Source organism: Meriones unguiculatus, chromosome 9 (genome assembly GCF_030254825.1).
Source record: "Meriones unguiculatus strain TT.TT164.6M chromosome 9, Bangor_MerUng_6.1, whole genome shotgun sequence".
Classification (NCBI taxonomy): domain Eukaryota; kingdom Metazoa; phylum Chordata; class Mammalia; order Rodentia; family Muridae; genus Meriones; species Meriones unguiculatus.
In genome coordinates, this window is record NC_083357.1 from 38,684,469 (window position 1) to 38,709,618 (window position 25,150).

At 38.2% G+C, this 25,150-nt stretch overlaps 1 protein-coding gene across 6 annotated transcripts in view; it reads left to right on the plus strand.

Moving 5' to 3' along the window:
* The window catches only part of Fgd4 (FYVE, RhoGEF and PH domain containing 4), a 197,803-nt gene that overhangs the window by 25,685 nt on the left and 146,968 nt on the right, over nt 1–25,150 (plus strand). Inside the window, exon 1 of one of the 6 annotated variants that reach the window (XM_060391046.1) lies at nt 2,618–2,796. The exons of 4 other annotated variants lie outside the window; for them this stretch is intronic. In XM_060391046.1, the coding sequence (XP_060247029.1) occupies nt 2,787–2,796 (10 nt within the window). In that variant the 5' untranslated portion in view covers nt 2,618–2,786. Of the gene's footprint in view, nt 1–2,617; nt 2,797–10,050; nt 10,486–25,150 lie in introns of those variants that run through there. One more of the 6 variants, XM_060391047.1, reaches the window with a different exon arrangement.

Below are 25,150 nucleotides of genomic sequence, written 5' to 3' on the forward strand. Positions count from 1 at the left end.
GCCAGTGCAACTTTGACGGTACTCTATATTTTAATAGGAAATTGAAATACTTGGTTCATATCCCAAACATAAATATATATATATATATATATATAAATAAATAAAGTTTTTTTCTTTATTTATTAAAGCAGTTACAGTTTTTTTTCCCCAAATCACAATAAAACATGGTTACAAAGAAGAAAGTTATTAGGAAGAAAGGAAAGTTATTAGGAAGAAGGGAAATAAATTTAGAATGTTTTAAATACCCTATGCTTTGTGCTGCTTGTTGTTGGTGACTGATCGTCCAGCTTACCACAGAGGAAGTGCAAGCAGACCTTAAGCCTGAAGCTATTTCTGGATCAAAATGACCTTGAGGAAGTAACAGTTCTCCTCTCATTTTTCTCATAGCCAACTAGCTAATTAAGATCAAGACAGCTCCCTGGTGGATTCAGGGCTTCCACATGCTAGAAGATGCTTCTGTTCCCCTGGGCTAGGTGTGAAATTTAAAATTTACAAGTAGCTTAAATATGAAGTGTTGAGGAATTGAGTTATGAAGAGGACCACATGCTGCAGAAAGCAGTTTGTCAGGCCTGAACAGTAGCAAGAAAAACAGAACCAATGAGTGCTTAGTGAGGAGCTATCTGTGTGCAGCCTGTTTCTCTTACTGTGAAATGGGCTTGATCAAACCTCTCAGTGTGAGCTCTTATACAGATATCCAATAGCCAAGTTTTACAGTTGTAATTGCTGACAGTGTTCATTGTGTAAGGCCATGGAATAGGGCAGGGCATTGGCTATTATCCTTTCTTGAAGTTTGGATTTAGCCTTATAATTTTAGGGGTTACTAATTGTAGCATTAGAACAAATTGATTGAAATTTTGCAATTCTTAAATCATTGTGAAATTTAAACATGTGATTAAATTGGTCAAAACTACTTTGTTTAGAGTTATATCTGGTTTTATGAAGTCTAATAGGGCAAGCTATAAGCCATGGACATAGAAAACAGTACACATTTATGAGAAATTTTACCCAGGGCCACATTTTTTTTTTCCACAGATATATCCACATAGTACACGGACCATACGTCCAGTCAGTAAAATTTTGTAAAACATCTACAGTGTAGGATTTGATTTAATGTAAAAGTCTGTGCTTTAAATCATTATGAGATATTTCAAATATATTTTTATTCATTCTCTTGTTTTGCTTCCTGTACTGTTGTAACATTGAAACGAGGTAAAAAAATCAGGGTCATGGTGACACAACTTTAATTCCAGCACTCTGAGGCAGCCAGAGCTTGGTGAGTTCAAGGACAGCCAAGTCTATATAGTGAGTTCCAGGCTAGCCAGAGTTACAAAGTGCGACCTGGTCTTCAACCACTCACTCACCCAACCAGCCAGCCAGCCAAGCCTCAACGTACTCATTAAGATCCTTTTCCTTAGAACATTACAGCAAAGTAAGACAGAGTCAGTTTAGTCCTCAGTACTCTGGCATGTGGTCATTTTAATGTTTCTTGCCACATGCCTCAAAGCTACAGAGAGGGATCCAAAACTGCTAACACCTCACAGACACGTGCCTGAGCACATTGACAACACTTCCTATACATCAGCAATTAGTAAACCTGGATGAGGTTGGGGGCTTGAGTGGGTAAAGTTTGGAAAGCATCAGGCCCTGAGGTGGACAGTTTGCTGTAGCACTGTTCACCTCACAGAGAGCAATTTTTAAGGCTCATAATTTTAACAGTGTTTACTGGGAGCAAGTGATCATTGCAGGCACATTATTAGCTCTCAAAACCATTACTTCTTGGAAGTATTACACTGAATGAGGGGTGCTTAAGAAAGGGGGAGTGTAGCAGGAGCCTAAAACCTGACTGTATTCCTGTAACCCAGATAAAGGCAGAAACAGAGAACCAGCTCCACGAAGTTGTTCTCTGACTTCTACATATGCCCAGTGGCACATGCACACCTACACATTATGCGCACACATAGTAACAGTAAATATATCTCTTTAAACTCACTCTTCACATGTGTCATTGACAATTGCAGTGCGTAGAGACCATCTCCGTGATGTTAATGTGTAGTATCCATGGTACCTTAATACAATAGGAACATTTCTAAGATGCCCTGACTGATTTTTGGGTATCTTTCTCCAGGTGGTCTCTCATGCTTCCACTTGTTGGGTCATAAGTTGTTTTAGGTATTTATTTTGCTGTACTCATCAAAATCCCCCAGTACTCAAAAGTAGTTCATAATGTTCATCTCAATCCTTGTTCAGAAATCCAGTAAGGATTATGGATTCATAAATATTATGAAACTGAACTGATTCTGAGTCTGACTATAACATAAAAATATTATAAAAAGGGGGAAATTAGGATTTAGATTATTATATAAAAGTTGAGTATACATGTGATTATTCTTTTGGTGTTCTATGAAACATGTATTGTAAGCATCTTTGTTATAAACCTAGATGCTTTAGTTAAATCACATGCAGCTAGGCATTATCACCCTTCCTATACCACCCACAGTGTTCTCTCCCTCTGACTTCATGTTGAAATACTTCTTGGGGTTTTGAAATATATTGTGTCCTTTTTTGGGGTGTCTTCACAACTAAGCCAGTTATGAAATAACTCTGTAGTTCCTGTTATTTATGTATTTGCCATGTCCAACATAAGATGTGTGCCTGCTATCTAACTACAGACTAATAGGAATTTTACCTCCAAATGACCAATGAAATTCCCTTTCCTCAAGAGGCAAGAAATAAGTTGATTGGAAGAGAAATAGGTGCTGCTAGCTGTTATTTAAAAGGAATCTTATATGGGGTGTGGTAAGTACTGCCATTTTATGACCACAACTTCAGAACAATCTCAGGATAAAACACCAGACTTTTGGAGGTCTATAGACTAAGTTACTGGTATGTGGCTTCATCAGTACTAATTGATATGAAAATTTCTGCTATGATTGAAAGTTATTGTGAATCTTCATCAGAAAAGTTTTGTACTACAGTTGTTTTGTTTTTATTTTTAATATGTGTTATTTCTTGTTTTCAGTAGCAAAGATCTAATTGAAGGAGCAACAGTTTTCTCTGTGGTTCATGGTATATCAGTGCTTCCCAACAGCTGTAGAAGTGAGTTAAAAAGACCAGAGTCATAAAGAAACTGGTGCCTGTTAAGTACAAAAATATACGAGACTTCTTTGTTTTACTGGACTTGGGCACTTCTCAGTAATTTAGTTTCAATAAAAAAAAGGTCTCTTCTGTAGATTGTCATTGTTTATTAAAAATGCTAGCCTTTGACCTCTTGATTTCAGTGGCATCTCTGATATTTTGACTGAGAGTTCTGTCATTTAGATTCAACTTAGATGTGTGTGTGTGTGTGTGTGTGTGTGTGGTTTAACTTAATCACTTTAAAATATACCATGATTTCTATTTCATATTATTTCTCTTAGACCAGCACAGGAATGTGAGAATTTGTCAATTGTTCAGAGTTGTTGTTTATACTAACAAGTGGGCTTTTGTTGGATTTTAGTGATCTGTAGAAGGAAGACAAAATGGCTTTATACTGCCAGGTGGAAGCAAACTGTCTGGTCTTTCTAAGTGAGAAGATTCTTGTAAATATCTTCAATTAAAGATTATGGGGCATTGGGTTAAAAGACAGTCTCAGTGCACCTGTCCACCGAGACAGTTCTTTACTGTACTGTTTGATGTGTTCAGTAACCTATACATAACCTATATATATATGTATATAACCTATATACAGGACCCTGTATATGTCAAGAGTCTTTGCCTTTTGATTTGTAAATTTTCATAGGTTTTTCTCAGTAACTAATTTGATATGTAAGTAAGTACTAAGACATGTACAAGACATGGATCTGGCTATGATGCCATAATAAATATTGGAAAACTTTCTTGCAATTGGAAAACATGGGCCTAGTTAAAAAGCTAGGGAGGTAGAGGCACTTGCTGTTATGCCTGTTTACCTAAGTTTCATCCCTGAGACCCAAGGGAAAGAAGAGAATAGACTCCCATGAACTGTTCTCTGATCTCCACACCACTCCATGGTGTGTGCATGTGCACACATGTACACACACGTGCACACAATAAAATGTTTATATTGATAAATGAAAATGATTGCAATAACATATTCTACCAATGCTTGCAACATATAAGCTATTACACCTATATGAGAAAATATATTAGAAAAGTCTAAAGCCATTGGTGCAGTGATCAATGCTGTAAACTTAGAGAAAGGAAATTAACTCCTCATAGAAGAAAAAAGTTGTAAACATGAAAATTAAAACTATACTATAGAGAAAATAAAAGAAGCAAAAGATAATCTTGGAAAAGCTTAATAAAATTGACAAATCCCTATCCAGGCATTAGGAATGAGGAAACAGTTCTGTTGCTTGAATTCTTCTCAGTTGTAAGTGACTTTATGTCAGTGAACCCTGCAACATATATAAAATAGACAAATTGCTCTGTGGAATATACATAAGGCTGGGGGCATAGAGTGCTTCTCGTATGCACAGGCTCTGGATTTAATCCCTACCATGACCTGTAGGACATACATATTTGGGGAAATAATACAGGACCCTAGACCGAATTTAAATTGCTTGAGGTCTGCTAAACAAATTGAATATATATGTAAAGGATCTCGAGTATGCTCTGCCATGATACTGACAGACCACATTTGAGAACCTGTCACGCTGTAAGCAAGTTAACACAGCATTCTTGGTCAATGTTTGTCCACCATAACTGATTACATGGTATGGTACAAACTAGGAGTATTCTCCTTGGGGAAAAACAGCTGATAATTAACTAATTCTTTCTTTAATTAGGAACATTTGAATTTTTCTCTAACTTGCTTCAGAAAATGTGTGTCTCCCCTAATGAGAGAGAGCTTCAGCTTTTTGTTTGTGAAATTATATATGAATAACTAACTATGTGTTGGGATTTCCTGAGTGTACACGTAAATCAGATTGATTAGAAGTACAATTATACTGTTTCTCTGGACATGCTACAATAGCAATTTGGTTTTTGGTCCTGGAGCAGAAAGAGGAATAGAATATATTTATATCTATGTCCATATCTATGTGTGTGTGTGTGTGTGTGTATACACATATCTGTGCAAGAGGGAGTTCTTTCTCTCTAACATTGTCCTCTGTTCAAACACCAAATTTGAGGGATAGGATGTAGTTCAGTTAGCGGAAGTTTCTCTTTATGCATTAAGCCCTGGGATCTATTACTAGTACCTCATAAATACAGCATATTGGCACATACTTGTAATTCTAGCAAACAAGAGATAGAGACAGGAGGATGAGAAATTCAAATCATCCAGTGTATGGTCCTGGGTTCTATAAGAAAACAGGCTGAGCAAGCCATGAAGAGACGTCAATAAACAGCACACTTCCATGGCCTTTGCATCAGTTCCTGCCTGCACATTCCTGTCTTGAGTTCCTGCCTTGAATTCCCTGGATGATGAACTACAAGCTACAATAAAATAAAACCATTATTCTCCTTGTTGCTTTTGGTCAGTGTGTTTCAACACCAAAATAGAAAAGCCAACTAAAAAATTGGTACCAGGTCAAAGGGCATTGCTCTGACAGACCTAATCTTATGTTTTTGGGAAGATTGTGGTGGCATTTGAACTTTGGGCTGGAAAAACTGCTAAGTATTCTGAGACCAGTAGGCTGCTCAGAAAATAAAAGGGGTGAAAGAAATTAGACAATGGAGGTATTGCTTGTGAAGTTTTAGAGGGAAGCAAATGCTCTATTGGGGTTGTTTGTGTGGTATTTTGAATTAAGAACCACTAAAGTGAAACCTTTGCTTTACTAGAACAATTAATACTGGTCAGTTGGAGCTGAGAAATTAGTGATTAAGAAGAGGCCAGCATCACTGAAGATCTGGGAATATTTCCTGAGAGTCAGCATATAGAAGCTAAGGTCCAGAGAGGGCAGAGCTGTATTTCACACTGGCAGCTGAATTTGGTAATCTGTAGAGTCACCAAGGTGGCACTGGTTTTAAAGGTATGAAAGAGTCAAGAAGAACAGCTGAGATTTGACATTGTGTGGCAGGGCTGGAGTCCCTGACGGGAGGCCTTGAGAGGCCATTATTGAAGTACAGCCTCAGTTGCAGTAGAAGACTCAGGATTGAAGGTGTCCTAGAGAAAAGCTGAGGCTTGGCACAATGTGCCCGGGGCAGAATCCTTCAAGAGAGCCTAGAAGAGGCTATGGGAGAAGGCTCAGCCCAGTTACGGAGGCCCCTGTAACATGGGATGAACGACTGAGAGAGTAGCAGCTGTGAATTGCAGCAAGCCTGAGCCTATGAGACAAGCTGTGCGTGCTGTGGCAAGCCCTTTGGAGCCTGGAAGATCATGAGTCACAGAAGTCTGACAGTGGGCCTTACACTGTTGAATTTTTACTGGGATTTGAATGTAACTGTTTTTCAGTTCTTTCCATTTGGAATAAGAAAATATTCAACTTATTTTTTATTTTATAAGAACCTATAGTTATGAGAATTTGAATATTTAAGAAAGAGTCTTAACTTATAAAGTGTTGGAAATTTTAAAGACTATGGGCTTTTAAAAGTTGAAATGTTTTATATTTGATATCAATATTAATATGAGATCATGGGGATGAACAAGAATAGAAAGGTTATGATTTAACAGTAATGTTAACAGTATAATGTTTAACAGTATTTCAGGTTGACAAGGAGTCAGCTGTGCTAGCTATTTTTTTATGTTAACTTGATACAGTATAGTATAATTTTGGAAGAGGGAACCTCAACTGACAACATGCCCCCCACTGGACTGGCCCATTGGGTATTTTCTTGATTGGCGATTGATTGGTGGTCCAGAATGGTATAAGAAAGCAGGCTGAGCAAGCCATGAAAAGCAAGTCAATAGCACTTAGCATCCGTTCCTGCTTCCAGGTTCCTGCTCTGACTTGCCTGGATAGTGGACTACCAGCTATAAGATGAAATAAACCATCTCCTCCCCAAGCTGTTTGTGGTTGTTGTCTTGGTCACTGCTCTATTTCTGTGGAGAGACACCATGACCAAGGCAACTCTTATAAAAGAAAACATTTAATTGGGGACTTGTTTATAGTGCTGTATCCTGATCCCCAAGCAGAGAGGGTGGGGAGGGGGGAGAGATATGAACTTTTGAAATCTCAAAGCTGACTCCAGTAACACACTTCCTCCAACAAAGGCCAACCTCCTATTCCTTCTAATTTTTTCAAATAGTGTTACTTCCTGGTGATTAAGCATTCAAACCACCACAGTTTTTTCACAATGATAGAAAACCTAAACAAAATACCTATGTAAACCTTCTCTTTTGTCATCTGTGTGATTCAGTGAGGGTTTTCCCATATATATATGATATATATATATATCTGTATATATCTATATCTATATATATCATAACGACCTATGTCCAAGCTTTGTTGTATATAAACCAGTTTCAAATTTCAGTGGTCAAATCCATAACAAAGTCCTTAAAATAGTGTCTCAATCTTCGTACTTGATAATATGAGGATAAGGATAATGCCTCACCTGAGGTTTAAATAGTTGTGAAGTATTGATTACAGCACACGACACATACTAAACACTGAGTAGTGTACCATTATTAATAATATACCATAAACTTTACTTTAGCTGTATGATTTTTTTTTGTGATGGATTATTATTGTTAAGGTTTGTAAATGAAGCATTTCCCCAAAGTTCATGTATTGAAGGTCATATGCTCAGAGATGGGGCTTTGAGTAGTGGCTGAATCTTGAGAATGCTAACCTGAATAGAATATTGGAAAGTCCGGACTAGTTGGAGGAAAGAGGTCATTGGATGTGTAGGTGTTATTAAGGTATTTCAAACCCCCTGGGATTGACTGTGTTTCTCTTGCCCACTTTCCCCAGTTCCCCACTATTTCCCTGTTTGCTTTTTCCTAGCTGCCATTGCAGTAAAACAGCTTGGATTCACCACTTGTTTTCATCTTGATTTTTTTGTTTCAGAACAGGCCTCTATAGGGTTTTTTTTTGTTTTGTTTTTATTTCATTTTATTTTTGTTTATTCATGTGTTATTACTGTAGCCCAAAGCGACATAATTGTCTGTACAAGATATGGACATTATTATTTGTATAACTAATATTGGATTCTTAGGTTACTTCTAGGTTTGCAATAGAGGAAAAATTTATATAAGGAATTTTTTTATTCATGTAACATATCAGTGTAGTGTTCACTATATAAGGCCCTTGACGTTGGGATCCCAGAGTTTCAAATAGCAAACATCACCACTGACATGAAGGTCCCCCAGGGTGAAGGGAAGATGTGTACCAGACAGTTCTGGCAGAGATAAACATCACCTCAGCCCACATTACTAAGAGAATGCAGTAAGATGATGTAGTGCCACTTTTTAGCTGGAAATCTCAGAGAAAGAAGAAAAAGGTTGTAGGAGATAAGCTAATAGAAGTTCCTGGAGCCAGTTATTTAAGGGCTCTTAATAAAAGTGGAGGCAGAATCCAGTTAGGAATTTATTAAGGAATCCAGGTGAGAGTTAGTGTGCCTTAGCTAGCTAGGGGATGTAGAGATTGGAAGGAACTGCAGTGTGTGAATAATTGGGTTGGATACGGGGTCTCAGGGTCAGGTGGACAAGTATAGTCTCCTGTGTTGGTTGACTGCAGTATGGCAGACTCTGGAATCATCTCAAAAGTAAACATCTGGGTACACCTGGGAGGCAGTTTCTAGACTGAGTTTAATTGAGGTTGAAGAACTGTGCTAAGCACTGTGGCACCATTCCATGGGGAGGTTTCCAAACTGAACAAAAAGGAGAAAAGCAGCTGAGCAGGAAGTCATGTTTGCTTCCTGATGGCAGATGCAGCATGGTGGCTGCCTCTCATTACTGCACCGTCCCTGTTCCCTTCTGCCATGACGGACTTTATTCTCAAACTGGGAAACAGGATAAGTTGTTCCTCCCTTAAATTGCTTTTGTAATTTTCTCATTGTTTTAACAATGAGAAAAGTAACCAAGATAGTTCTTAGGTTAGCTTGAGTAAGTTAAGGGATAGAGTAACTATTTCCGTAACTACGGAAGGTTGCAGGAGAGCACTGGGTTTGAGTAGAAAATCAGAATTGGAGTTTTGGAGTGCTGTATGAGTTGTTTGTCAGCCAAGTCTTGCTGAAATGAAATTCTGATGGGTTTTCCTTTTCAAAACGTATTCATACTTGTGTGTGTGTGTTTTTTCTAAAACTAAACTTCTGATGCTTTAAAGCAATATCCTACTTGGTTCCTTTGATTACTTTTATGGAGATAAATTTACTCCAGCTATGAGTAATATTTACATTTTTCCTTTTAATATTTATATTATATTTCTTTTTGATGGCAAGAAAAGAACTCTGAAATATTTGATATAAAGTGGTGATAAAGGAGACAGTTAAACCTACAGTGTTGATGTGGTATATGTGCTTTTTCTTTTTATGTTTATCCTAATTTTTTAATCTTGTCCTTTAAAAAGTTTATTTTCTTATGCCATTTGACTACCCATGGGTATGTGTTTTCTGTTCGGTATGTTTGATTTTCTGCAGCCATGATGATCTTCCAAGTATTATTTTCTGACTTGTTAGAGAACAACACTAGGCAGTGGAGACAGCTGAGAAAATGGGCAGCTTTCCTGCTGAATCAGCATTTAATCTTCATGAATGCAGAAACAAATTAAAGCCATTCAGTGCAAAACCAAGATATTTCAAGCTTGTGGTGAATGAGTAAGACTCCAGATAGATTTAAATTTAAATTTAAAATCTTCACAGCCTCTCCTCCCATTCAAGAACAGAAAATAAGTCATGGTTTTCGTCTAAAACAATTAATTTTAAAAAACTTGACTTTATTTCCAAAATAAGATATTCTATATATTTGTTTTAAAAATCCTTAAAACTATCAAACCAGTTTTCAGTTCTGAGGAGTTATAGATTAGAAAATGACCTGCTGATGCAGCTTAGTTTTCTATGACGTATTATCTTGACTCTGCAGTTTTGTGTTTGTATAGTTAAGTTTCTGTGACCTTTCCCCCTGAGTGAGTAGCATGGCCTCCCTGAAACATTAGGACTTTGTCCTGGCAAGGCTCAATTTTCAGAAAGCTTTTAGTTGGTCTGTACTGCCTGGTTTAAATAGCCAAACACCTGCTGAGCAAGCCTGTGAGTGGTTGTGTGTGCTTCTTCACTGGGGCTTTGCAGGGCGGGAGCACAAAGACAATGATTGTTACCCACTAAGCCAGAGTCACATACTTCTACCAATCGCCTTAGGAAGCCTGGTTACCATGGAATCCACCATCTGTTCACTCCCCGCTGCCGGAATGTGATTATCCTTTCCCGGACTGGGAACGTAGGGTTAGCAGGGGAGCCTGTGTGGTGTGAGATGATCTGCACGGCTATTGGGAGGCTCCATTTGGCTCACTGGAAGAACAAATGAAGGGAGTTGTTCTCCAGCTGTTTGTGACGTGTAACCACAAGGAATAAATCAGCTTTTTTAAGGTAAGTAACCCGGCGTTGAATATCCAGTTTGTATGGCATTTGATGTGAGTATCATCTCTCTGTGGTCAAGGAAAGGAAGCCCTAAGGTCTTTGGTAGGACTCCCCACCCCCAAAGCTGGCATACTTGCCTTTTATTGATTTACACAGCCTGTACAGTTACATGTTGGAATTGTACTGTAGTGTTTAAAAATATTTCTTGCCTGTGAACGTGTACTGCGGTCCTTGAATGTGGCAAATAGACAGTCATCTTGTAATGGCTTCTACAGTAAATTATACCAGATACCAGTGTTCTTGCTAAATACACCCACGGCAGCGGCGTGTTCAATGTTTGCTCTTATACTCAAATGAAGCTTTATGCTGGACTACATGTTTTTAGTGTAATGTGTCTGTCCAGGTTTCAAGGGCCAGAGCGTATGGAAACAATGTGACAGTGCTGTAGTGACAGATGGAGGCTCAGCGGCAAGGGAGGGGTAAACCAAGGAAGGGGGCCTGCTTTTCAAGAGCTTCCTTTGTCATTGTTATTTCTTTTGTTCACAGCTACTTAAAATGTGTGTTGCATATTGTAAGCTGCGGAAGGAAATTTTAGTTTTAACAAATGGATGACTGACATTTTTGCTTGTGGCTCAGAGGTTGGTAGCTCAAACAAGGGACTACTATGTTCTTTGTAAAGCAGCATTGTATATCCTTCCCCCAAACTGTGCCTAAAATATAAAAGTGTAAAACAAAAGCAGCTGTATGCTCTGGAGTCTTCTTTTATGTCAGTGTTCCTGCCCTTGAAACCCCCGCATTAACACCCTGAATTAGCATGTCTGCCATTTTATATTCTGCAGGGAGGGCTGTAGTTAGAAGCTTTGCCTGTGCAGTTCAGTCACACTTGAACCATGCTTTCCTCTTGGGTGTTCATCTTAGCCAGTGGCTACCCAGAGAACTAAAAACACTTGATGGTCACAGGCATTTTGCTTTTTTTTTTTTTTTTAACATTATGAAATTAGTTAACCTGGTATTAGTCAAGGACACATGCTTTTATTTCATTAGTAGTTTCAAGCCTAACTGTTGTTGTGGATTTCTGGTATTAACTGTAGTTGACCTTAGTATTCTGCACTTACATCAAATTTTTTTTAAATATGCAAATTAATCTAGGTACATACTATCTCTAAGAAACATCTTTCAATATTAGTAGACAGACATTTGTCTATGTGAAAACTTCCTCAATACAAAGTTTCTAGCTAATCTTGTGTTTTCTTTTTCTTTTTTCTTCACTTTTAAAATTTATTTATTACAATTTATTCACTTTGTATCCCAGCTGTAGCCCCCTCCTTCGTTCCCTCCCAATCCTGCCCTCCCTCTTCTCCTCCCATGCCTCTAATTTTCAGAAAAATTTTTACTAATCAAAATTCATAAACAATTTAATGCATATAAAGTCAAATCATGTGGACTTGTATTACTGTTACTTAAATTACTCTGTATCTTAGATACCTGAACCAGCATAATGGCGCAGTGTGTTTATCATGTGCCTTGGCTGTAGGTAGTTAGACCACTAAGTGGACAATACAAATCTGCCCTTCACCGGTCGAAATCAGTTTGCGAATCTACTACTATCTTTCAGTTACCATCTTTAGTTAGCAAGGTGGTGATTGTAAGTGAATGTCTATCAGGATGTTGTAGGCAGTGGCAGGTATACTTGAAAGTATAGTTACTTAAGTCCTGCTTGTTCTAGTTTCTAGCATAACATATAATAAACACAGAAGGTTTGATAAAGTGTGATCAAAATCTGTTAAAAGAATTTTCACACAAAAAAGAACAAGTGGCCTGGCTTGATATAAAATAGTTCCGGTGCTCAGCTCACAAAAGTCCAAGACAGGTGCAGAATAGTGGAAAGAGGAGCAGCTCTTCTCTAAAGGGTTAAATGAGCAGCTACTCACCTTTGTCTTTATAGTGGGATTTTTATTTTGTCTTCCGTGAATAACAACATGATGATATTTTCCTTTTCTATAATTAAAAATATTAACTCTGGGTACATTTAAGACATACTACATTGAAAAAATAAAAAGATTCAAAGTCTTTGTTATATGGACCACTGACAAAATTAGCACCTCTAGAAGGTGACCTCAACAGAGATTGGTGAAGATCAGGCAGCAGGGCCAGTGCATATAGGAGTGCTGCTGCTCCCTACTTGGGTACCCAAAGTACAGGGTACAGGGACAGGTGGCCACTCTCTATTTGAGGGTGTGGTGAGAATGTCTACTGCTCTTCACCATTACCAGATCGACACCCAACCCAGTGCTGGCTTCTTTCACGATGATTGCAAATGCATGGATTCTCAGTCTGCTGAGTACACTGGTTTTGATTTTTCCCATCTTTCCATGTGTGACGACTGCTAGATTTCAGGATTTTGTTTGTTTGCTTGTTTTGAGCCTCTGCTAACTCCCAATGCTAAGGTATTTTCAGTTTGTCAATACAATTTAATAACCATGTGCTTTTTATGTTAATAATTATATAAAATGAACTATTTAGAGTTATAGCAGTATTAAATAGGAAACAAATAGAAAACTAAATAGAATTCTAAGAGTGATTCAAATTATTCACTGTCATGGCAGACAGCTTTGTCCTTAAGCTTGCTGGGATGATGGGTAGGGTAGAGGCAGGGAATTAGATTAGAAAATCAGTGTATATTATCATTGCCAGCAAATGTTGCTCTGGTCACAGGTGCTGAGAGCGCTGTCTGTTATGTTTTTATTTCTTTGTATGTTTGTTTTTGTGACTGTTTAAAGTAGATGTTCTGAAAATTATTTTCTCCTCCATAATTCTGTATTGTCATGATTTTAAATAATAATTTAAATAAAATTGAGATAATTTTATGCATCAGCAAAATTCTGTGTTGTTGTGTTAAATGTAAAGCCCATAGCACATTCACGTGAAAAATGTAAAATCCCGCAGAAGATTTGGGAGGGGTTTCTCAGTTTGCTCTAGATTCTAGTACTGTCTGTTCTGCATTGTACTCTTAGGTTTCATAATGACTCCTGAGCTTCACTGCTACAAGAAGACAGGTTTCCTTTGGTTGCAGGAGGCACATGGGGCAGCATGTGGATCCCGGGGATAGCACAGAGCAGCATGTGGACCACATGGAGCAGCTTGTGGGCAGCAGGGTTTTTCATTTGCTCCCTCAGGTCACATCACCTCATTCTCTCAATAGTGAGATGGGGTCCTGGGAAGGTATCTACAAACACCTTCTTAGGAAAGTTTTTGACTTTGTACAAATAACCACACTGTGGTGCTTTGCTCTTTTGTAACTGTGTGGTAAATTACTGACTTCCCCCATATTTCCTTCCTTCTCCCTCTCCTTATCTGCTGAAACTTTTGGTTTAATTAGTTAATTAATATTATTTGGCTCTATGGATTTTCTAGTCTTGGATTTTCTAGTCACACTAATTTGTAGATTTTTTTTCAATCACTATTATATATCTCTACATGTTTTTCACAGTACTGTAAAGATCCCAATAGAATCAACTAGTTTTTTAACCCAATTTTAGAGAAGGACTTGAGACCTATAGAGATGCAACAGTTATTCCAGGTCTAAAAACCTGTGAAATTGCTCATATTGGTTATGGCAGGTTAAGTATAAAAATGAGAGCAAGGACTACTGACTTTTACTACCCTGATGAGGAGCAAACATGGCGGGGGGCACCCTAAAATCGCACGGGTAGAATTTTCAGTATTTAGAGAGAGCATATAGGTCTAATATAATTTTCTCAATTATCAAGTTCACAAAAAACATGGGTTTCTTGTTATAACTATCAAACCAAATAGATACTTGAATGTGTAGTTTATAAGTAGTTATGTTTTTAATGGCTGAGAAGTACTCCATTGTGTAAATGTGCCACAATTTCTGTATCCATTCTTTGGTTGAGGAACATTTAGTTTGTTTCCAGATTCTGGCTATTATGAGTAAAGCTGCTGTGAAGATAGCAAAAGGTGGGACATCTTTTGGGTATATGCCTAGGTAGCACTAATCCTAATTTTCTGATTGACTTCCAAAGTGGTTGTACAAGGTTACATTCCCACCAACAATGGAGGAGGGTTCCCCTTTTTCCACAACCTCTCCAGTGTGCATCATCTCAAACCAAGGACCATGCATGGAGAGGACCTAGATGCCCTGCTCAGAAGAATCCATAGGCTGCTCAGTTTCCAAGTGGTTCCATAGTAAGGGGGTCAGGGGCTGTCTCTGGCATGAACTCAGTGGCTGGCTCTTTGATCACCTCCCCATGAGGGGTGTAGCTTTCCCAGGCGACAGAGGAAGATGATGCAACCTTCCCTATCAGTGGACTAGGGAAAGAGCATAGGGGGAGAAGAGGGAGGGTGGCTTCAGTCCTAGAGAAAGGCCATCATGGAGAGGAAGGCATGACAGCAGGAGCATGAAGCCAGACTGACAGTCAGGAAGCAGAGGTGCTAAGCTGTGAAACTTGAAAGCCTTCTCCCAGTGTCCTAATCCCTACAGCAAACATACTAGCCCTCTGGTGCATATTTTACATTTAACCACAAGAGTGGCTATGGTAAACTACGGCAGTAAGGCATTAGCAAGCTATACTGCAAAATCAGCCTGCTTGTTTGACCTTCAGATATTACAGTACCCTATACAAACCAAAGAACTACAATCTAGGACAAAGTTGTGTGTGCTCTAAAATAGCCGGCGCTCATATGAGGTTGTGGTAAAGACATTGTTTCTCTTTTCTTGAAAAATGTCATGACTCCATAAAGTGTAAGCTGACCTCAGCATCAAAACTGTTTTTTTTTTTTTAATAAAGCTTAATTTTCTCCTTTAGCATAATTGAAGGACATGGTATTTGCATAAAACTTCTACTATTGAGCAGATCAAATGGAATCTCTCCACATCAAAGTTAGATGGACTAGTTTTATGGCTATTCTATGTTAGAGAAGTAAAAGTAGTCTTGCCCTTGATAATCTTTTTGTTCACAAGGTTCTTAACTACTGTGCTATGGTGTGAGAAGGTACTATGGCTGCACAGAGAGGAAGAAGGACTAATGCCCTGTCCAGAATCAGAAAGATCACTTTTGGGGCAGCTATACACTGACTCTTAGGAGTGATTTGAATTTGCCAGGTGGTTAAAGACTACTAAAATCAGAGAAATGTACACAAAGGGTCAAAAACTATAAAAGAATAATACAGGTTTGCAATATAAGAATGATGAGAGTGGGTGTAGGAGTGCAGTGGTTAGGAACTGGATGATAGAGTCTGAGCTTTCATTGCTGTAAGCTGTATCCTGGGGTTGGGAGTTTGTGGTATGAGCTCACTGAGATTTTACTCTGGTGAGCATTGTGGGCCTGTGTATATTCTGGAGCTATGGCCTTGGCAGATGTGTGGGGGTGCATGGCCTTGACATTTCCCCAGGGAGCAGTGGGGTGACAGGTCATCAGAATCAAGACAATGACATAAGCACAGCAGAAAGGACAGAACAAGCACAGCAGAAAGGACAGAATTTTCAAGTTATAGAATTATTAGGACTTAGTGATTAGTTAGATATGTGAATGCTGTTGGAAGTGTGGGCAGATGAAATATTATTAGCTAATACTGGTAACACAAAGAGGAAGTAGAATTTAATCCCATATTTGACTCAGAAGCTTCATATTATTTCTCATCACATGCCGTAATTGGTATATGGAAATGTGTGCCTTTTACTTTTAAAATATTTAATTAAATTTGTTAATTGATATTTTCATTCATTTAGAGTGCATTCTAAATACTGTTACCCCTATATGTGCCTCATAACCTCAGTTCTATAAATCCCCTTTCCTACATTCATGTAAGTCCCTTTCCTATATTCATATCACTTAAACTAGCATAAAAGGTATAGATACCATCGTGACACTTCGTTCTTCAATTCCACCCAACTTTCAAGTCCCCAGTAAGCCCAGTGTTCTTTGTGTGCTACCCTTTCTCAGCATTGGCAGAACAAAAGATGACAGGAAAGGAAAGTGAGAGCCTTAAAGTTAAGTTTTTTAATTATCTTCCTACATCAGTTTTTAATTATCTTCCTACATCATACCTCGACTTCTCACATTCATTACCATTTAAAATTGTTGACTGCAGTTGACGAAGTTCTTGCTGAAGGTGAAGGCAGGAAACAACATTTATCTGAATTTACTGCATAAAGCTGATAACTACATACATTCATGGAAAGTCTGACTCTAATGAGTTAGCTACTTTGTCGTACATAATTTATCTGTAAGATACTAAAGTAGTGTGAATGTTGAAGACCAAAATAGCTGTAAGACCTTGGGTTTTGTTGTTGTAAAGTGATAGAAGAAAATATTGCCATTAATTAATTTTCTTAAACATACCTCTAAACTACCACTTTTTCTTAATTTTTCTATTCTCTCACCTGAGTTCCTGAGTTCTTACAGTGCTCTGAAGTTTTATCCGTTGTCACCACACTTGAAGCAGTTCATATAGGTCAGGGCAGATCCACTTCTATTTTATTATTTTATTTTAGATTTGTGACTCTTTGAAGATGTTTGGAGACAAACCATATAGCCTAGAAATATCAAAAGAAAGTAAAACACTTAGTATCTCACAAATGTATAAAGTATATAGAGATAATAGTCTTTAACTTACATAAAGTATGTAAAAATCTAGCCTAAGATACTATGACACTAATTCAGTGACATCCACCTTGTTCCAGTGTCTATTCTTCCAAATGTCTGATAGATCTCATTCCATTCTTGCTCAGTTCTCCTTGATAACACAATAAGAGGTGGTAGATTTTGTCTTGATTATCTGCGTGCTTGCCTAAAGCCTTAGGGATTGAAATTGCTAGATAAAGCACTTAATGGGAAAAATAAGGAAAAGAGTAAGTTCTACTCAGAAATCCTTCAAGTGCTTGAGGATAACTAAGGAAATCTGAAGGCTTCATTGATAGATTTGGGAAATTACTGTGAAAGGTCCTTTTCTTGAATGAGTCAATCTTTATAGATATTTGTCTTGCTTTTTCTACCTGTCCTTTTCTGGCTTGCCTTCAGTTGCTGTGAAAAGACACTGACCAAAATCAACTTTGGAGAGAGGGTTTATTTAGTTTATACATCCTCAACACAATCCATCATTGAGAGAAGCCTCGGCAGGAACTCAGCAGAAACAGGAACCTGGAAGCAGGAACTGCAACATAGACCACAGAGGGCTGCTGTTTGCAGGCTTCAATATGGCTTGCTCAGTTTGCCTAAACATCCCAGGACCATTTGTACAGGGGCAGCATAGCCCATGGTGGGCTAGGCCCTCCTATGTCAGTCGCTAATCAGGAAAATGCCCCATAGGCTTGCCTACAGGCCAGTCTTATGGACTCATTTTCTCACTTGAGGTTCCTTGTACCCAGAAGAGTCAAGTTTGTGTCAGTTTGACAAAAACAAACAGACCAGAACCAAAACCAAAAACCAAAAACCAAAAACCAAAAAAAAACAAACCACACCCCTACTATTCTTTTAAGAGTATCTTTGCTGGTATTCAACATTCTGCTCAAGGTGCCCATTCCCTTCTGACAATGTTAAAAGCAATGCAGTCAGACAGAAATTATATTTTTCCAGATACGTTTGAGTACTTGTGTCTTTTGAATAAAGAAATGAAAGTGAGAATCCACAGAGGAATAATCCCACTGAATGCAGATTCGAATGTAAAAACAAAATAAAATAAAACTGATTTTGAATGTATTTATTATGTAAAAGGAGTATTTACTCCTTTAAAAAATGTAGGCAAATGAGCTGGTAGACTTAAATTTTTTACCAATTCTATTTTATTTAGTGTTCTTAAAAGGTTCTACTTCCCTTCCACCTACTGAACAGAGGTAGGGGAGAAAGAAGGTTATTAGGCAAAGGGGATTGTAGATCTTTTTAGAAGTACTTTCTTGGGATAAGCCTACTCTTCCTTGTCTGGATACCAGTAGTCCAGTCCAAAGGCCAACACCAAGCAGCAAAATGTATCAGTACAATTCAGAAGTTTGGGATAAGTCAGCGAAACCCGCAAAACTCAGTTGGATTGCCCTGGGAAGTTCTCTGGAACATTTCTCTCTGTGAAGTCAAGCACCAATATCAGCACAGTGATGTAGATTCAAAAAGCAACGTCTCACTGTTGGTGAGCCTCTGTATATGTCCTCTTCTCAGATTTCACCCATGTATGTTCTCAGCTGGCTGAAGTCACACCTCTTGTATGAGATTGCTCACCACAAAACATCACATGCCCTCTCACAGACCAGCCTCCAGAAAAACATCACGTGCCTTCTCACAAGACAGCTTCTAGCAAAACATCACATGACTCAACTGAGTCTTCAAAGAAACGAGAAACTTCTACTTCATGAGCTCTTTTTTTTTTTTTTTTATTACCCATTGGTGGGGGTCACTCATGGAGGTCAGAGGATAACTTTCAGGAGTCAGTCCTTGTCTTCCACCATGTGGACTCTGAGGATTGAATTCAGATTTTTAGGCACTTTCTTGCTTAGCTATCTCTGCTGGCCAAACAGGCTCTTAATCAAGATAATTGCAATAATATTTGTCAGCCATAAGGGCTAATGGTTACTTCAAAGCATAACTTGATTTTATTTTTCACTTTAAGAAAAGGACCTGTTTTATTTTTTGTGTGAATGTTTTATATTTTGTGTGAATGTGTGTGTGTGTGTGTTTATGCATTTGAGTGTCCACAGAGACCAGGAAAGGGTATTAGATTCTGCAGAGGAGGAGTTAAAGGCAGTTTTAAGGTACTTGATATACAACTCCTGTCAGGCCCTCTGAAGAATAGCAAGCTACCTTACCCACTCAGAAATGTCTTCAGCTCTTCATATCTCACTTTTATTTACTTAGTTTTATAAGTGGGGATTAAACTCACAGCCTCAAGCATGATAGGTATGTGCTCTACCACAGAGCTACCCCCCAGCCCCTCACTCTCACTGAGAAATTTGACTTTACTACATAACTTACTGTTAATTCCAAATCAGTGCATTAGTATAACAACTAAATTTGTCCAAAGCAGAACTGAAGCTATTTTCAGAAACCAGTTAAAAAATATTAGTAAGCAGAAAAAAAATACCCAAAAGTGCTCTGAAAAGTTGGATTAAGCTGCAAACTGGAGCTAATTTCCTCCTTGAAGCTTTGGGTAATATGCTACCTTTCCTTTTAGTACCATGATCCTGTGAACACCAACCTGGTTCATTATTTAATGGTGACATAGATAAGAGTCATTAATACTGAACGTAAATACTTAGATTGACAGTTGATAAATTGCAAAGGGTACAAATTATAATGTGGCATTTTAGACAAATTTTTTAGCTGTGTGTGGGTGGAAGAAAGTTGAGTCCCCCTATGTAACCCTGGCTGGCCTGGAACTTGCTATGTATATCAGGCTGGCCTCAAACTCACAGACATCTGTCTGTCTCTACCTCCTGAGTTGCTGGGATTAGACAAACTTATATTTAAAATAAAGTTAAATTTGTTGTAGTAAAATGAAAACCCTCATTTTTAACCCAGACACATTAGACAGTGCTATTAAGAGTACACTTTTCTTTTAAATAAAATGCTTCTGTCTATGAATATTGCCTAAGCCCAACTCATTGAAGGCCTATATATGGGGAGATCGGGTAATTTGTTTAAAGTTGTAATTTTATCTGATGAATACATCTATGACATAGCTTTGAGAATGCTGCTGAATAACACAATGGAAGTTCTGAAAATGACCGTTATTTCAATGGGCAATTTTAGATCAAGAATATTCTTACTACTACTCAAAAAGTTCCCACATATTTAGAAAAAGTTACTTATTTAGCATATTTTCAAATCAGATATTTGTGTACCTCCTGCATGCTTTGAACTTTTCTTCCCTTAGAGGAGCAAATATAATTATTAAGCCTAAATTTGATTGTATATGGTAATGGTAGATACAGTCCCACTTAATTGAGGAGGCTAAGAGTCAGAGGCAGAGGTCAGAGTCAGCTTGGACAACATACTTATGTCTTAAAAATGTTGTAGTTGTTGGTCTAATGGGTTTATTCTAACTTTTATTTATCCTTATATTGATGGATTTATTTAGAAGAAATTGATTAAGATTGCAGAGAGAGGTAACTTGGAGTATCCTGGTATTTTTTTTATTCAGTTGCTGCTTTAATTTCTAGAAATAGATATAGATTGGCAGTCTCTTTAATTTATGACCATTTATTTGAATTCCAAGCTTGTAAAAGTATTATTTTAATTTGTGTCTTTACTATGAGATACTTTTTTATTCAGATATTTCTTTACCATTTTATTGTATTACATTTACATTTATTTATTATTTTTGGTGCTGGGATCAAACCTGGAGCCTGGTGCATAGCTCGCTCTACCACTGTGTTGCATTTCCAGCCTTATTCTGTTACTTCTAGGTAAGAATTAAGTGGTTTTTATAAACTAATGAAATACTTTAAAATTTTTAGTGTGGTGACTTATGTCCCAGAATCAAGTTACAGTATTAGAGTGTCTCCCTACTGTCTAGACTGATCTAGAGAATATGATTAAAATTTTGGAAGCACACAGCTTGAAATCATGTGATTTTGTGTGTGTGTGTGTGTGTGTGTGTGTGTGTGTGTTTATAGGTAGGTACCACATGTGCCTACTATCTATATTGAATCATAATTTTAGCACTGGTGCTATATTGTATTTAAGTCATGTGTTTTCTTTCTGTTGCTGTGACAAACACCACTTTGCAAAGTTAGCTGAGAGGAAAGGGTTTATTTCAGCTTGCACTTCCCCATAAGTCCAACACTGAGGGAAGCCAGGGCAAGAGCTCAAGGCAGGAACTGAAGCAGAGACTATAGAAGAATCCTGCTTTCCCCCTCTGGTTGGCTCATCTTGTTTTCTAATGCAGTCCAGGCCTGCCTGCCTAGGGATGATGCCCTCCACAGTGGGCTGGGCCCTCCTATATCAATTATTATTCAACACAGTCCCCTACAGACATGCCCACAGGGAGTCGGATAGAGGCAAGTCCTGTATTGAGGTTCTCTTCTCCCTGGAGAACCCAGTTCATGTCATATACAGAAAAAACTAATCAGTGTAAGTTATATTTATGATTTATTTAAATCTAGAAATAAATTGAATATAAAGATAAAATGTGTAAATCCTTGAGAACTATTTAGGAACCCAAATATGATTCATATATGTCTTCTAAATGTCATATTATTCAAAGCATTAGTATGTTCAGTGTTGTGTGCACAAACAGACTGACTACTGGGGACAGGAAGCAGGTGCAAAAATGAAATATTTTTCATAACAAGTTTTAAAAGGACTCAGCACTCTTCTTCGATGCCCAACCCCACGGGACCTAGAACTCACTGTATAAACCTGCTCTCTAACTCAGACTACTGAGTGCTGGTATACAGACCTGAGCCACTATAGTTAGCATTCCTAATTCTTAGAGGTTTTCTGGCACCTTCACTCCATGTCTCAAATGCATCTCATATGTGATACATATAAAATATATATTAAAATATGTTGAAAAGAAGTCCACAAGGGCCAGGACACCTAGTCATGTTTGATCCATTATGGCTCTCAAGACTGATATCATTGGTATGGTGAAGGAACTGTGAACCTAAGAAAGAAATGAACACAGCAGACTTTCATCAATATCCCCAGGGGCCTTGGAATGAGCCACATATACTATGAGTTACATATAGAAGTACAGTGATTCAACTGCCATGTTAGAAGGATTTTGAATTTAATTTTTAGATTTAATTTTTTTTAAAGAAACATTTTCCAGTTTGCTGCTGGTAACTGAATTTCTAGTATTGTAAACCTAAGTCTGGGGCTAGAGGGCTCAGTGGTTGGGAGAGCCTGCTGCTATTTTATGGGGTCCAGATGTATTTCCTAGGATTCACACAGCTGCTCACAACTGTTTGTATTTCCAGTTCCAGTGGATCTGGCTTCCTCTGCCCTCCCTGGGTACCAGGCACACATAGTACTGATTATATCAATAGAAACTGACTAGCAGTATTATTATATGTCAAAGGGATGGAGACAGAATTAAATGAAGATGCTAACTGGTTACATTTTTTGATTTTTTTTTTTTCACATTTTTACTGAAGCTTTTAAGAATATTGTAGCCTAGGTTAGTGAGGTGGCTCATCAGGGAAAAACACTTTCAGTCAAGCCTGAAGATCTAAGATCTCAGACAATCAGCCCCTGCAAGTTCTCTAACTTTCATAGTATGCATATCCAAGCACACGTGCACACACATGTGTGTGATACACATACACACAATAAATATAAAAAAATTGGCCAATACAAAAGGCCTTAGTGGCTGTGGTTAACCCAGCTAGTTGTGCCCTATGCCCTTGGAGAAGGGAGAGAATATTTAGAAGAAAATTGGATCAGGCAGCCAATAAAACCTAGAGAATGAAAGCCATCTCATGTCCCAGGTTAGTATTATTAGCTGTAATTTACCTTTTGTTTCACCTGTCAAGGGTAAAACCTACATTTTATTTAATTAAAGCCCTAGAGAAGGCTTTTCTGGCACCTATTTCCTTATTTCGGAGTTAGATTAAAAAACAGATTTCCATGGAAGTTTCTGCAAAACTTTTTTTTTTTTTTTTTTTTTTTTTACTTCCTCCTCAAAACCCAAGTAACTGTTGGGAACATATTTGAAGTACAGAAGGGCAAGAGGTAAGAGTGGAAAGGTAAGCAGGGACAGACTCTCCCAGCTCCTGTAAAATGTAGGCTTTATTCCAAGTGTCCTGATTAGACACTGGTTCTATTAGTTGTGTATTGTGGCACTCTGGCGACCTGAACAGTAGAGAGACTTTCCAACCTGACAGAGTCCCTCACTATAAGGCCTGAAGTAATGCTATTTCTCTTTTTGCTTCCTGAGGAAACAGGAAAAGAAACAAACAGAAAAGAAACAAACAAAACCATAAAGCATGAAACACACAGAACAGACACACACACAGGCACATAAAATCCACAAAAATGCAAAATTGGAAATTATAATAGATAAACAAAAGCATTATGAGGCAAAACACACCATTGAGTTCATTTTTGGTGTGTGTATTGTAGATGTGGGGCCTCCCTTATGTGTATACCCAGTGAAACTCCTTGGAGAAAACTACTTTTTCCATTGTGAGCAGTTGTCAATCAGATACAGGTTCTGGATGAGGGATGGTGGCTCATGTCTATTTCCCTCAGCACTGGGACCCCATTTGGGTTGGATATGTACATGCTGTCACATTTCTTGAGTTGCTATGTGTGTCAGTCCTGAAGTGTCTGAAAGGCACTGTTTCCGTGATATTTTTAAGCTGCTTCTACACATTTCCTCATGTAGGATTGAGTGTTCCCAGGTCTCTTGCATATTTCTGTACATTGTCCAGTTGTGTGTCTCTGTGTTTGTTTCCATCTACTGAAGGAAAGAAGCTTCTCTGATGATGGCTGAGTAATATTTGCCTATGGGTACAGCACAATGTCCTTAGGAGTCATTTTATTGCTTTCTTCCTTTAGTAGAACAGTAATATTTACCCCCTAGGCCCGTGCCCTATCTGGTTTGAGGTATTTAACCACACAAGCAGTGATAGGCATGGTTTCCATCTTATGGAGTGGGCCTTAAATCCAATCAGATAGTTATTGGTTGCTCCACTATTGACACCAGTGTACCATGAAGGCAGGTCACCATTGTAGATTTCAGAGTATGTATCTGGGTTGGTGTTCGTTCACCTTTCTCCTCTGATAGTGTGTCTTCCAGTACCATGAACACTAGTGAGCAGGGTGAAGGCTCTAGTTAGGCACCAGCTTATCTATGTTCAGTGAGCTATAGAGGTGTACATAAGATGCTTCTCCTATTTTATATTTTCACGTAACCTCTCAAATGGCTCCTTAGGGTTGGCTGTCCCTTCCTTCAGTCCTTCCCTTTTCTCTGTCTCCTCTCCTCATCTTCATTTAATCCTCCCCACCCAGCTGCCTCATCTTTCCTTACCTATATTCTATTTCTACTACGTTAGCCTCTTCCCTCCCTACCAGTCCCTTACACTATACCTAACCGCTGTAGTTCTGTGGGTAGTAGTGTGCCAGTCAATAACAGCTAATATGAACCTATTAGTATAAATGAACACATACCGTAGTTGCTGTTTGGGGTGTGGGTTACGGGATGACTTTTTCTAGCTTCTTTATTTTTCTGGGAATTTCATAATTTAGGTTTTTGTTTTGTTTTTAACATCTGCATAATATTCCACTGTATAAATGTACTGCCTTTTCTTTACTTATTCATTCTGTTGGTGAATGTCTAGGCTTTTCCAATTTCTGGCTATTTTAAATAGAGCAGAAATGAACATGGATAAGCAAATGTCTCTGGAGTGTCCTTTGTGTATATGCCTGAGAGTAGTATAGCTGGTTCTTGGATGGGATCTATACCCAGCTTCCTGAGGACCACCCACACTGTCTTCCATAGTGTCTTTACAAGCATGGACTCTCCCAGCAGTGCATGAGCAGTCCCTTACCACCACATCCTCACCAGCATGTGCTGTCATTTGTTTTACTCATCCTGACTATTCTTGCTGGTCTAAGATGAAACCTTGAAGTAGCTTTAATTTGCATTTTCCTAATGACTAAGGAAGTTGAACATTTCCTTAAGTGTTTCTTAGCCAGTTGTGATTCATCTTTTGAAA